The sequence below is a fragment of the Oncorhynchus masou genome, chromosome 12 (assembly GCF_036934945.1).
Source record: "Oncorhynchus masou masou isolate Uvic2021 chromosome 12, UVic_Omas_1.1, whole genome shotgun sequence".
Taxonomy (NCBI): domain Eukaryota; kingdom Metazoa; phylum Chordata; class Actinopteri; order Salmoniformes; family Salmonidae; genus Oncorhynchus; species Oncorhynchus masou.
In genome coordinates, this window is record NC_088223.1 from 35,341,203 (window position 1) to 35,353,709 (window position 12,507).

Sequence of the window (12,507 nt, forward strand, 5' to 3'; positions counted from 1 at the left end):
ACAGAGAGGCCTATGGCCACATGAACGCACTCTGTGATTGCATCAGGCTCTTTCATGTAACCCTATGTGTGGTGGGGTGGAGCTTTCTCTAGAGCAGGGGTGTCAAACATACGGCCCGCGGGCCAAACCCGGCATTTGGGGTTCCAATCCGGTGATTTTTCATAATACTTTAAAATGACTAAAACCAAATGGAAACTGTGTATAAATGATAATGGACCTACATTCATACCGTTTCTTGACTGTGTCCAGCTCGCTACTAATCACCAAAATGAAAGCTATGGGAAAAAGGATCATTTTTAGCAAATTGACGGCGAGGAAGTACAACCAATTTTCAATGCGGCCCTCTGGACCTTATTGAAGACCGAATGCGACCACCCGGGACAAAATGAGTTCTACACCCCTGGTCTAGAGCATGGTGTGGTGTCATATTTTGTTTCCCCCCTTTCATGTATTGCAGAAGCTGACATGGAGGTCCAAGGATGTGGCCAAGTGTACCGTGAGGGGTAGAAACAGCGTGAGTATCTTTCTCCACCATGTTCTATGTGTGTCTACGTTAAGGTCAGGAGAGAACACACTAGCTACCGCTTGGCATTCTCCAGTGGTAGTCGACTCTCCCTAGCAGCATAAGTGGGGGGCTCCCAATTGGCGCAGCAGTCTAAGGCACTGCATCTCAGCGTTAGAGGCGTTACTACAGACCCTGGTTTGATTCCAGGCTGTATCACAACCGGCCTCAATTGGGAGTCCCATAGGGCGGCAAACAATTGGCCCAGCGTCGTCCGGGTTAGGGTATGGCCGGGGTAAGCTGTCATTGTAGATACTCATTTGTTCTTAACTGAATTGCCTAGATAAATAAAGGTTAAATTTAAAAAAAAAAATGTAAGTGCACCCTATAACATAATTGGATGGTTTCAAAGGCACCATAATTCTCTTGTGAGGCCGAGTAATGCATCAGCGCTATTTTATTATGGCAGCCTGTACTTGTTCCAAATGTATTTATAGTACATGAGTTCCCAGTGATACTGAATGAGCCTATGTGTTTTTCCAGGATGAATGCTACAACTATGTCAAAGTGCTGGTACCGCGGAACGACGAGACCCTATTTGCTTGCGGCACTAATGCCTTCAACCCCACCTGCCGTAACTACAAGGTACGTGTGTGTGAGTTTAGGTGTTGATGTGTGCTGTTAACTTCTTTCATCAAACCTTTAGATTCGACAGAGCCATGATTGACGTTTGTTAATGTCACTCCAATTATAAAGCTGTGATTGCTGATTGGCGGGCATGCAGAGACAACGAGCTAGTCATTATCACAATGCCACAGTTTGGCTCTTCATTCACCCCCTCTTGAGTGCTAAGCCTTTATGTGTTCAATCCTCTTGCATTGAGAAGGTATAATTGCTTCCCGAGCAGTCGGTTTGTTCACTCATGACTCACAATTGAATAAAAGTCAAGATGACATTACACATTTGTCTGTTTTTCGCATTCAATACAATTACCAATTCAATTTGCATACATTCAATAGTGTGAAGTTATGTTGAAAAGGCAAGAAAGAGGACTTGTCATTTAATATTAGAAACTACTTAATTGGAGCTCACTGAAGGCAGAGTGAGGTGAAGCCAACCAGACAGATGTTGTTTTGTTTTTCCTAGTGTGTGTGTGTGTGTGGGGGGGGGGGTCCAACTCCTGCTTAGCCACAACTAGGAGACCGTCCCAAGAGGGACTGGAGAGGCGGCCAGGTAATTTATGAGCGCCAGCGAGGGGCTAAACGTCCACAGCCGTGCTAGCAATAGCAATGGCTGTGTTAGCAATTCAGCTAATGTTGCAGCGGAGGTAAAGGAGTTAAGGGGTTCGTGCAGTGCTGGTTTCAGTCCATGCCCAGGGCCACAATGGCAACAGAGAACTAACAGTCTCCTCTCATTCCCACAGATGACCACCCTGGAGCAGGTTGGTGAAGAGGTGGTGGGTCAGGCGCGCTGTCCTTTCGAGTCGGGTCAATCCAACCTCGGCCTCTTTGCTGGTGAGTGGCTCAATTTGTAAATGTAGAATTTGAAATTAAATTTTGTCCGTAGTCCATTAGCAAATAATATGTTGTCCAAAGACTGAATGTAAGACCTTTTAGGCAGGTCGAGACAGAAGCCTAGTCTTATGGTTAAATCGATGAGTCCTAAAAGTCTGTACCTAGCTTATAGTAAATATTAGTTTAATCAGTTGAGCATTCTTATAGCATTATTTAGGAAAATGTGTTTTTTTAAATATATAAAGCGTATCCATATGAATTCTGGTATTTTACTATGACTTTATGTATTACTACTATACTATCGTACTTATTAATTACTATATTCTCTCTACTTACTTTATTTTTCAGGCGGTGATTTCTACTCTGCCACCATGACCGACTTCCTGGCCAGCGACGCTGTCATCTATCGTAGTCTTGGCGACGACAGCCCCGTCCTGCGGACCGTCAAGTACGACTCCAAGTGGCTCCGAGGTTGGTCACATGACTTTTGTGTCGACCAGTGTCCTGGTTTCGGATGTGTAGCTCTTACACCACCAATCACTGTGTCATCAAGTCCTTAATTAGTTGGATCAGGTGTTAGTACTGGGTTGGAACAAATGCCTGAACAGCAGTGACTCCATCTCTGATACACCCCAGAAAAGCATGACTCACCATAATGACTTTAATTCAATCTCAACTCTCACTTTTCCCCTCTTGTGTGTGACTCCTTGCCTCCCCAGAGCCCCATTTCCACCATGCGATCGAGTATGGAAATTATGTCTACTTTTTCCTCAGTGAGATTGCAGTGGAGTACACCACACTGGGCAAGGTAAGAGGGTGTCACTTATATAAGATTGATGTATGACAGGGGTAGCCAACTATATTCAGCCGGGGGGCCGATTTTTGTCGGAGCGGATGGTCGGAGGCCCGGAACATAATTCTAATAATTTTTACACTGCAAATTGACTACAACTAAGCCCAAAAATAGATTATATTGAAAAATAACAATCACTTCATACCTTGATTACATTGAGACACAGTCACGTGTCACTTTTTTATTTGTGAGAATAGTTGGGAACACATTTCCTAAATTAACCAAAGTTTTAGCTGAATTCCTGGTGGTCTTTTTGTTCTGTTCAAAGCTGGAAAAAAAACATAAATATGTACTCTTATCAGATGTATCATGACTAGTTGAGATGAGTGATTCTGAAAAGATGAAGGCACCATTATGGTTGGACATAGGATATGAGCTATAATGACAGGTCTGCAGCCTTATGTCCCGGAACCACTGAGCTATTACGAATGGGAAATAACGTCCATTTGTGGGGGTTAGTCTGGAGGTTAGATAGGCGTAAGTGCATCCAGAGGGTTGCGGATTGAAATCCTATGGTGAAGCATCGAGAAGCCGGAGGGCAGCTGGTGACAGAATCTCCAGTACACACTAGTACCGTTGTGTCCTTGAGCAAGGCACTTATTAACCCCAGACAGCCAGCACTGTGGCTGATCCTGTGCTGCTTCAAGCCTATTAAGTCATATTTGTTGTCTCAAGGGGTCGGGAGAAGAGCACCTAGGATAATAAAGCACTATTCTATTATATTGTATAATTTTCTGTTTCTGCTCCAAGGTGGTGTTCTCTCGTGTGGCGCGGGTGTGTAAGAACGACAACGGCGGCTCGCCTCGGGTGCTGGAGCGCTACTGGACCTCCTTCCTGAAGGCGCGGCTCAACTGCTCGGTGCCCGGCGACTCGTTCTTTTACTTCGACGTGCTGCAGTCGCTCACCAACGTGCTACAGATCAACCAGCGCCCCGCGGTGGTGGGAGTGTTTACTACGCAAGCTAACAGGTTAGCCTAGTGGCCAAGAAAGTAGTGGTGGGCACTAGTCCATCAACGTCAATATCCATACATTTCTTATACCCCTTTCATACACAGACAACATTCCTACGATTTTACCGTGCTTGCTTTATTTTACCTGTTTTTTTTGTACATCTGAAAGGGGTCTGGAGTTAAAAAACATGGACAGTTTAAACCCACCTAAAGACCTAGTTATGATTCCTGCATTTTCACAGACCCTGTAACCAAAATACACCTATTAGGTCTGTGTGAATAGTTCTCTGCTTTTTTTGCAGGTAAAATCATTAACACTTCCATTGTTCAACACCTCCCTATTTTGAAATTCAGGGCTGGGCGATATGGCCTAAAAACCATATATCGATTTATTTCTAATTTACGGGCGACTCATGATATATATCTCGGTTTTCTCTAAATACGCATTTTTTTTCACAATTTAAGGTAAATACACCGCATTTCAAACAGTCAGGAATAATCTAATGAATTCAGGGCTTGTAAACTTATACCTAGGCTAAAAATATAAGCCTTCCACAACCATATGACCCACTAATATATTACATTATTTTATCAAAATAGTTTATCCTGCTTTTTTTGCAATAATCACTGATCTGACTTTCAAGTCTGTCTATGAAAATGCCCTTTTTGTATAAAGAAAAATTACTAGAACCATGCACAATGCACACCCACAGATAATGACCCACTTCCTGTAACAGACATTATAGAAAATGAACACAGGTCTCATGAACAATCTCTCAAGCACAAGCCCGCGTACTAGTGAGTAGCCAGTTCATCTTTATATTTGAAGTCTAGCCAACTTGCATTTGCTTGCTAATGCGATAGAACAGTTAAACTGTTATGAATACACCCTCCTTTCTGTCTCCAACTGTTTACTTTGTTTAGATATTGAAATCAAGTGGCCGACCTGGATAAGGTGCTTATTTCTCAGAATGAGAGGTTCCAATTCCTTATATAAATGTATGTTTTTAGGCTCATTGCACATTTATAAAACACAGACTAGAAAGTTAGCGCATGACATTCTGTCTCTAAAATGCTGCTAGCTGTGCGTGGTATCGCAATGCAGCTCACGATAGAAACTGAGCATACATGTTCTCCAATCAAGTTCATTGATACTCTCGTTTTAGTAGGGTCTTATCTGTTTTACATTTTGGGAGTAAAAAAAAGGTTATCGTTAGAAAGTTTAAGATCTTTTCTATTACAGTAAAATAATGTTTGTAACCGTTTCGGTGTCCATATGACCGATTCTGTTGGACCAAACCTCAAATGGAAATAGCGAGTTTTTAAACTGCTTGTTGTCAGAGGAGAGAGGAAGAAGTTATCTTTCGTCTTTTGTTGTTGTGAGCGGCAGAGGGGAGGGGCTTGGCGTCTATGTGCGAGTGGGAAGTTGCACTGTGCGCACAGCACGTTATGAGCGAAGGAGGCGAGACCAAAGACAGAACGCTAGTAAAAAAATAAACTAAAAACCTAGAGGCATTTGGAACGTCGCGCTAAAACATAAATTTAAATTAATTCAATATACAGTATAACCCATCCCTACCCCAATGTTTTAACTACATCCCCCCCACCTCTCCGAATTTGCCAATTACCCACTGATATGTATGAAAGGGGGTCATATAAACATTGCCTTATAAGGTTTTACTGGTAATATACCACATCTTCTGTCTGAAATGGGTGTTGCAAGAATATGCAACATCACTCAAACACTGGAAGGCACAGGAACATTTTAGTTTTACCTCAAACTTCTTGATATTGATTTGGAATTATACACAGAGCTCTACACTCACCAGATAAACATTGGATTCAAAATATGTTTGCCTTGTTTGACTAGCCAACCATGTTTCAACAAACCTTTTCAATAACTCAATCCCACAAGGCTCTTTTTTGAACACGCTCTTTGCGTCTGTCTCCCTCGTCAGTATCCCTGGCTCAGCAGTGTGTGCCTTCTACATGGATGACATAGAGAAGGCCTTTAATGGGAAGTTTAAGGAGCAGAAAACCAGTGACTCAGCTTGGACCCCAGTACCAGAGGAACAGGTGCCCAAGCCTAGGTATGAGACTGCCTTCTAAAGTGGGGAAACACTAGCCTACATATGACAATGACCATATGAGTTGGCCATACAGCACCAACAGATCTGGGACCAGCTAGACTAGCACAGTACATACCCATGTTTTGTTTGAATAAGAGTTGCCAAATGTAATTTCTCAAATGTCTATTTTGTACTTCAGACCTGGTTCCTGTGCCGGTGACGGCCTGGCCTCTGCCTACAAGTCATCCACCACCTTCCCCGACGACACGCTGACCTTCATCAAGTCTTACCCTCTGATGGACGAGGCGGTGCCCTCCGTCAACGACCGGCCCTGCTTCACCCGCACCACCAGCAGGTACTGTAGGGCAGTACCATGCAATAGAATATAACTATTTATCTTTGTGTGGACAAACGGCACCATAGACAAATATACAATAATGCAATATAATATACAATGTTATACAAATCTGACATATCAGCAGTATGACAGCAAAGTTTTTGTGCAACCATGTACAGTAAGTCAAATGACTCAATGAATGACACTTTACTCAAACCAGGCAACTGGGGTCCTCGCTCTGTAGCTAAACCCAGAAATTGCCTCAGCCTAGCTACTGCTTCTCTGTTTGACCGGAGACTGCGGCTTCATCCACAAAGCTTGACATTTACTGGCGGTGCAGAGGTGATATGAGGTGTTTGAGTCTGCCTGCCGTACCCCCTGGGTGCCCGGCCTGCTGCTTCTCACCACAGGTAGCTGATGTGATACTCTGGTAAATGACAACAGAAGCCAGGGGGGCACAGGGAACATGTTATTTCACACTGCTCCAAACATCCTGAGACGAAACCTCCTAGTGAAATATCCCCAAGTCCTAGTGAAGTCATGGAAATATTGGCGATTAAAATGGGGTTTAAATCATAGGATGTTCTCATCGAGTGTGTTGCATTCATGAACCCGAGGAAATAACATTTTATAGCAAAGTGGTTATTATTAAACTGAAAATGACATGCAGGGGTTATGCTTTTCAGTCTTCACCAGCCAGTAGAGATGACTGGCGTTAGATATGCATGTGTAAACACACAAAGATAAGAACATGTACATTTTGGAGACAATCATGGTTAATTTACAAAACCTTCCTTGACAGCTGCTATGCTGCTAGGGAACCAACACAAGCCATTCGTGAAAGTGCCAAATCTCACCCAGAAAGTAGCCTAAAGCAAAAGTGAATTTTCAGAGCAGCTGCACTCTAGCTATTCTGTTTTCCCCATTTGAGTGTACTATCCATTCCATCTTTTGGTGCACAGAAAACCATACTAGTTAAAATAAGGAAAAGCACAAAAAAGGCTGAGCAAAAAATCTTTTTTTAAGGGATGAAAAATTCTTCATTTATAACCCTTGTTGACCTGTGTCTCAATGCCAGTCACGGCGGTTCACTTGTTCTGAATGACTGACCCATTATGGCTGACGAGTTACCAGTTCCGGAAGTACAATCAGCGCTAACTGTGTTTTTCAATTCTCCAGGTACAAGCTGACCCAGATTGCGGTGGACACCTCTGCCGGGCCGTCTAAAGACCGCACTGTGGTCTTCCTGGGCTCGGAGGATGGCAGGGTCCTGAAGGTGTTGTCCAGCACTCATCCTAACGCCTCCTTTAGCTCCCAGCTCCTGGAGGACATAGATGTGTATAACCCCTCAATGTGAGCACAAAACCTCTATAAGTCAGTCTATAACCCCACTCATTAAGTAAGTGTGTAACCACTTTTGAATAGGTCATAACTACGCAGGCGTAGTAAAAGCAAAAGTTGATTATGGCATGAAAACCTGACTGCTGTATAAGCATCCCATTGTGACAATACTGTAATATCAGTCTGGAAAATCTCCAAAATGAATGTCCATACCCTCTTTAAAGCTGTAACCTACATTATAATGCTATTACTTCCACCAAATGGTCCAAATCTTTACTATGGTAGTTCACAAGCAGAGTAATTTTATTCTCCGCACTATATTAGGGGTTCAAATGGTATATCAACTTCCTAAATGCACATTTCTTACAGAGATAGGCTTTAAATGGGGCTCCCATTTCTTTCTGCGACTGAGTCATTGTACTGTGTTTCACATGTCTATGGTCTAACTCTAATCTGTTAGTATGGTTGTGCTTTAAGTGTTCTCACGTGTCATGTGACCATGTTTTCCCACAGGTGTAACATTCAGGGGCAGGAGGACCGGAGGATTCTGGGAATGGAGTTGGATAAGGACCATCATGCCTTGTTCGTGGCCTTCACCAGCTGTGTCATCAGAGTACCACTCAGCCGCTGCACTGAGCACGGCGCCTGTAAAAAGTGAGTTACAACAAGGTCGGAAAGGGAGGATATACAGTATTGTTAGGGCCGAGATTTCCCTGACTACGTGACCTAGAAAAAATGGGGCCTGGCATTTTTTAGTGCTTTTGCACTGCTCAAAATTGTTTACTCTAATGTGTTATAACAAATACTTAGTCTCTGTATACCAAGCTCTTTAAATGTCAAATTGTGGTCAAGTGATTTCAGTATCAACAAATATTTGTATTTGCTCTAGTCATTTGTCAGATAATTGAGCTAGAGAGAACAGGGAAGCCATGAGGAAATTACCAAATAGTCCAAATGTATTTGGCACAGCTTCTAAAAGAGCCTGTTTGTATATTTTGGCAAACAACCAAAACATTAGAAATGGGCGCTTAATTGCCCCTGGAATCAATATTTTAACAGCCCGTAAATGTTGGAAATGTTTCAGGATATCATTAGCACAGAATACCACATCAACAATATCATTATAGTTGACTGATCCTGCCATTGGAATTTATCAACATTCAATCAGCAACAAAAGAATTCACTGCCTCCTTCATAGTCGGACACACACTCGCATGTGCATGCATACAAACACAGTCTGGGTCAGCCCACAATACCTCTTGAGAGGCCGTGTGCATAAACTCCTACTAGTGGGACGTGAGGGAGGCAGGGTTTCATGAAAACATAGAGCACTGATTGACAAGTGAGAAATCCAAAGGAGACAACCCCCTCTCTTCCTCCTTCCCTAGGCAAGTGTATGACAGTCCCCCCCCCCTCCCCTCTCACATATTCTCCCTTCGGAGCACCCCCTCATTCCCTGTGGTCCTGGCTGTCAGCATGTCTCCACAGCTGGAGGAGAGTGACTGAGGGGCACCTGTCTCTAAGATAACTGGCTTCACTCCTCCAGGCTGCCCGTCATGACACACACAGAAATATTTAGAAACAGATGCACACACCTGTCCTTTATGAGGTCTTTCACAGGCATACTTGTCATCTTGGAGAATGAGCTAAAACACACTGTCAGACACATTCACCTCTCTGTGTTCACACGCAGGCCAGTCTCGCTCTGCAGACACCAGATGGGGAATAGCCCTAACAGACCGCGCTCCGCTCCACTAGACCGCAGCAGTGTCCTTGCCTCAAGTGTGTGTGTGGCGTGTCACTTTGTCAACGTAGACACAGTCGGGCGCCCATTGCCTCCACGCCAAGGAGCAATATCATACAGGGATTTAACCGTCTCTTGCCTCGTCATTTTCTAGGAGTTGTCTGTCCTCCCGCGACCCGTACTGCATCTGGCTCCGGACCGGGAGCTGTGCCAACATGGCGCCAGGGTTCAAGTAAGTGTCACTTTCCTTCCTGTCGCGCTGAAAGGCATCAATCTGAAAGGTAATAAAGGTTTGAGAGCGTGATCGTATATCTGCCATCAGTATTGGCCCCCATAAAAGGAGAGGAGAGTAGAGAGTGGAAGATATAAGGGAAATAAATCTCAAAAAAAGTCATATTAAGGAAGAATGTATTGAGTAAGTGACATCATTGTACTGCAGATGAGGACCGCTCTTCAAAGATGAGTTTTCCCGATAGTCAGTTTCTTTACACTAGCAAATTATACCCTTTGGAACTCTGTTTGTGCAGTTAATGCTAATATGCATCCATTTGTTTCTTTATATCTGCTGGCTTTGGGCCAGTTTCCACTTTTGCAATGCACTTTAAGTGAAAGGAACAATCAACCACTTGAGCCACAATGGCTTGAGTCCATTGATTTATTTATGAGCTGACAGATAATGCAATCTCTCAGGAATAAAAAATGTTGTCACCCCAGACCTCCTGAAAATGAAAATAGTCTCTTCAATTCTCTGAAACAAAGGAAATGACTGAACAACTGATTGGTTGCCATCGATCAGTTCTCATGAACTGAAGAGGGGTCATTTGACACTGACTCATGATCATTGCTCTCCAGTGCTATGGAAAAGGTTGCTGTGTAAGAGCTTACTGGGATTCACTTGGCCATGCCACCAGTTCACTTTGTTCCACAACCCCACCCATTCCCTAGCAGTGATTATGTATCCTGCTCGCGGTTTCTGTCCTGGCCTATTGCCATCACACCCGATTCAACTAATCAAACTAATTGTCAACACCTTGATTAGCTGAATCCGGTGTTTCACTGCAGAGTCGCCGACAAAAACCAGCAGTACTGCGGCTCTGCATGTGTAGGGCTAGCAACCCCCCCCCCCCTTTGGTGAAGTGGTGCTAAAGAACAAGGTTGTGGCTCACACCTACTCTCACACCTCTCTTTTGGCAAGCTGCCAAAGTGGGTCCCCATCTCTCCTCCCTCTCCTGTCTCCTCTCCTACTCATTTACCCGTTGTTCTTTCACTGATATGTGACATCTCCCTGAATCTCCCAGATTGTCGAGGGGAAAAAAGTGAAGGTCTTTGATTTGTGGAACCAAGGAGAATAGCGGAAGGCATTCTGTCTGTTTTAACTGCTGCGGAATTGAGTTTCCATCCTGTGACTTTCGACATGGCGCTTCCAGGGTTGGCGGTTTAGCGCGATTTGTCATGCTGTGACCGCAGTAGAAGGCCTTGATTAAATCTTTTAGATGCTGAAAAAAGTCATTTTGCAGTTTAAATGTCAAAGTCATCGATATGGATCTAATTGCACTCACTGTAATCTATATAGTTATGGGATTTTGGGGAACATTCCTAATCCCAGCAGCACAGGAATTGGTGGTTTAAGACGGGGATTCATGAACTTTGAGAGACTATTGCAAGTTCCATAAAGTTTCACCTCTAAAGTATAAATCTCAGTGAAATATCTCTGTTTTTGTTAGAGAGTTAGAGTTCAGTGTACGAGGAAGAATGTTCTGGAAACACCTTATCCAGGACACTGTGGTTCAGCCACTTCCCTAAGATGAGCAGCAGATGGGCCTTGTTGTTGTGGCAGCGAGTCAGTGGTTTCCCTGGAGACGAACGGGTTGATCCAGACCAGAGGTGAATGTGACAGACGTTTTGGCAGACCGGGCCATCTTGGCAAAATGCTCTAAAGAGCTCCCAAGTGAGGCGATCGGCGAAAAACAAAATGGAGCTGAAGTGCTTTGCCAGTCCCGAAGCAACTCTGCAGCCTGGCCCACCACTGTTTAAAATATGATGTTTGTCTTCTTAAACTCAAACCTCTAATTAGGCCTTCTCCTAAACTGAATCCTCCTTATTTGGATGTGAGTGGGTGACTATTTTCTTATATGACTTTTAATTAGCAAGCATTTGTATAAACTTATATCAGTCTCACTGCCTGTATGCATCTCTGGTAGGTCCTTTTTTACGAGTATGCGTTGTCAGTGAGACTATTTCTGAGAATGTTCATATTTTCATATGTATGTCTCCTCGTTCATTGCTAGTAAATAGAAGAGCGTTACAGTTTCTGAGTGAGGGAAATGAATAGCACTCACGCATCCCACACTTTTGAAAATGGATACACGGAGAGCGAGTGAACGAGAAGCGGAGAGGGGGAGAGAAACAGCAAAAATAAACAAATGTACACAAAGCAAGGACTCCGCAGCACAGAGACGGAAAGGGCTGAAGGGTGAATGAGAATGAGCTCCCGTTGGTGTCAGAAGTGGGATCCAATTTAATCATATTCATTCCCCTTCCCTTAATGGACACTTGTGTGCCGCCTTCAAACCCCACATTCCATTAGCCTCCAGCCACTCGAAATGTATCTGGTTGTGTATGGACCTTTCTCTCATTCACGGGCATGCTGAATCTAAATCTATAGATGGCTGTCTGTGCAAGTGGCAGGCACTGATTGAAAAGTCCTAATGAGAATGAATACTGAAACCCCCTCTTCTCCGTGGGTAGGAGGGGAGAGTGGCCCAAAATACAGCCCCCAATAGTTAAACCTGCACTCGTGTGTTTCACTTCCCTTTAAAGTGTTCTGGAATATAGTAGTCCCTTGCAAAGCCAGGGTTGTGGGTTTGATTCCCACGGGGGACTAGTATGAAAATGTATGCTCTCACTACTGTAAGTCGCTCTGGATAAGAGTGTCTGCTAAATAGTGTAAATGTAAAATGAATATGCACAAGCAAAACACTGGGTCTGGCTCCTTATTTTGTTTGAATAGGGTCTGGATAATGACCTTGGCTTTAGTCCTTGCTACCTTTTTCTCCTAACTGATGCAGGCTATCCTGGCCACTTCTGCTCCCCCTGTCACCTGATAGGAAGATTATCATCTGACCTTTATCAGTTGTGACGCTGGTTTCTAATTGGACAGCACACAAGGGGAGAACAGACCAACTTTGTTAGGGTGC

The 12,507-nt window shown here is 43.8% G+C and overlaps 1 protein-coding gene across 4 annotated transcripts in view; it reads left to right on the plus strand.

The window, feature by feature from the left end:
- LOC135549929 (semaphorin-6D-like) overlaps positions 1 to 12,507 on the plus strand; it is a 136,300-nt gene that overhangs the window by 100,825 nt on the left and 22,968 nt on the right. For all 4 annotated transcript variants that reach the window (XM_064980326.1, XM_064980329.1, XM_064980327.1 and 1 more), the window contains 11 exons: positions 458 to 514; positions 1,046 to 1,147; positions 1,926 to 2,016; positions 2,365 to 2,487; positions 2,736 to 2,824; positions 3,620 to 3,837; positions 5,778 to 5,909; positions 6,088 to 6,243; positions 7,405 to 7,578; positions 8,080 to 8,220; positions 9,465 to 9,542. In XM_064980326.1, coding sequence (XP_064836398.1) covers positions 458 to 514; positions 1,046 to 1,147; positions 1,926 to 2,016; positions 2,365 to 2,487; positions 2,736 to 2,824; positions 3,620 to 3,837; positions 5,778 to 5,909; positions 6,088 to 6,243; positions 7,405 to 7,578; positions 8,080 to 8,220; positions 9,465 to 9,542 — 1,361 coding nt within the window. The remainder of the gene's footprint in view (positions 1 to 457; positions 515 to 1,045; positions 1,148 to 1,925; positions 2,017 to 2,364; positions 2,488 to 2,735; positions 2,825 to 3,619; positions 3,838 to 5,777; positions 5,910 to 6,087; positions 6,244 to 7,404; positions 7,579 to 8,079; positions 8,221 to 9,464; positions 9,543 to 12,507) is intronic.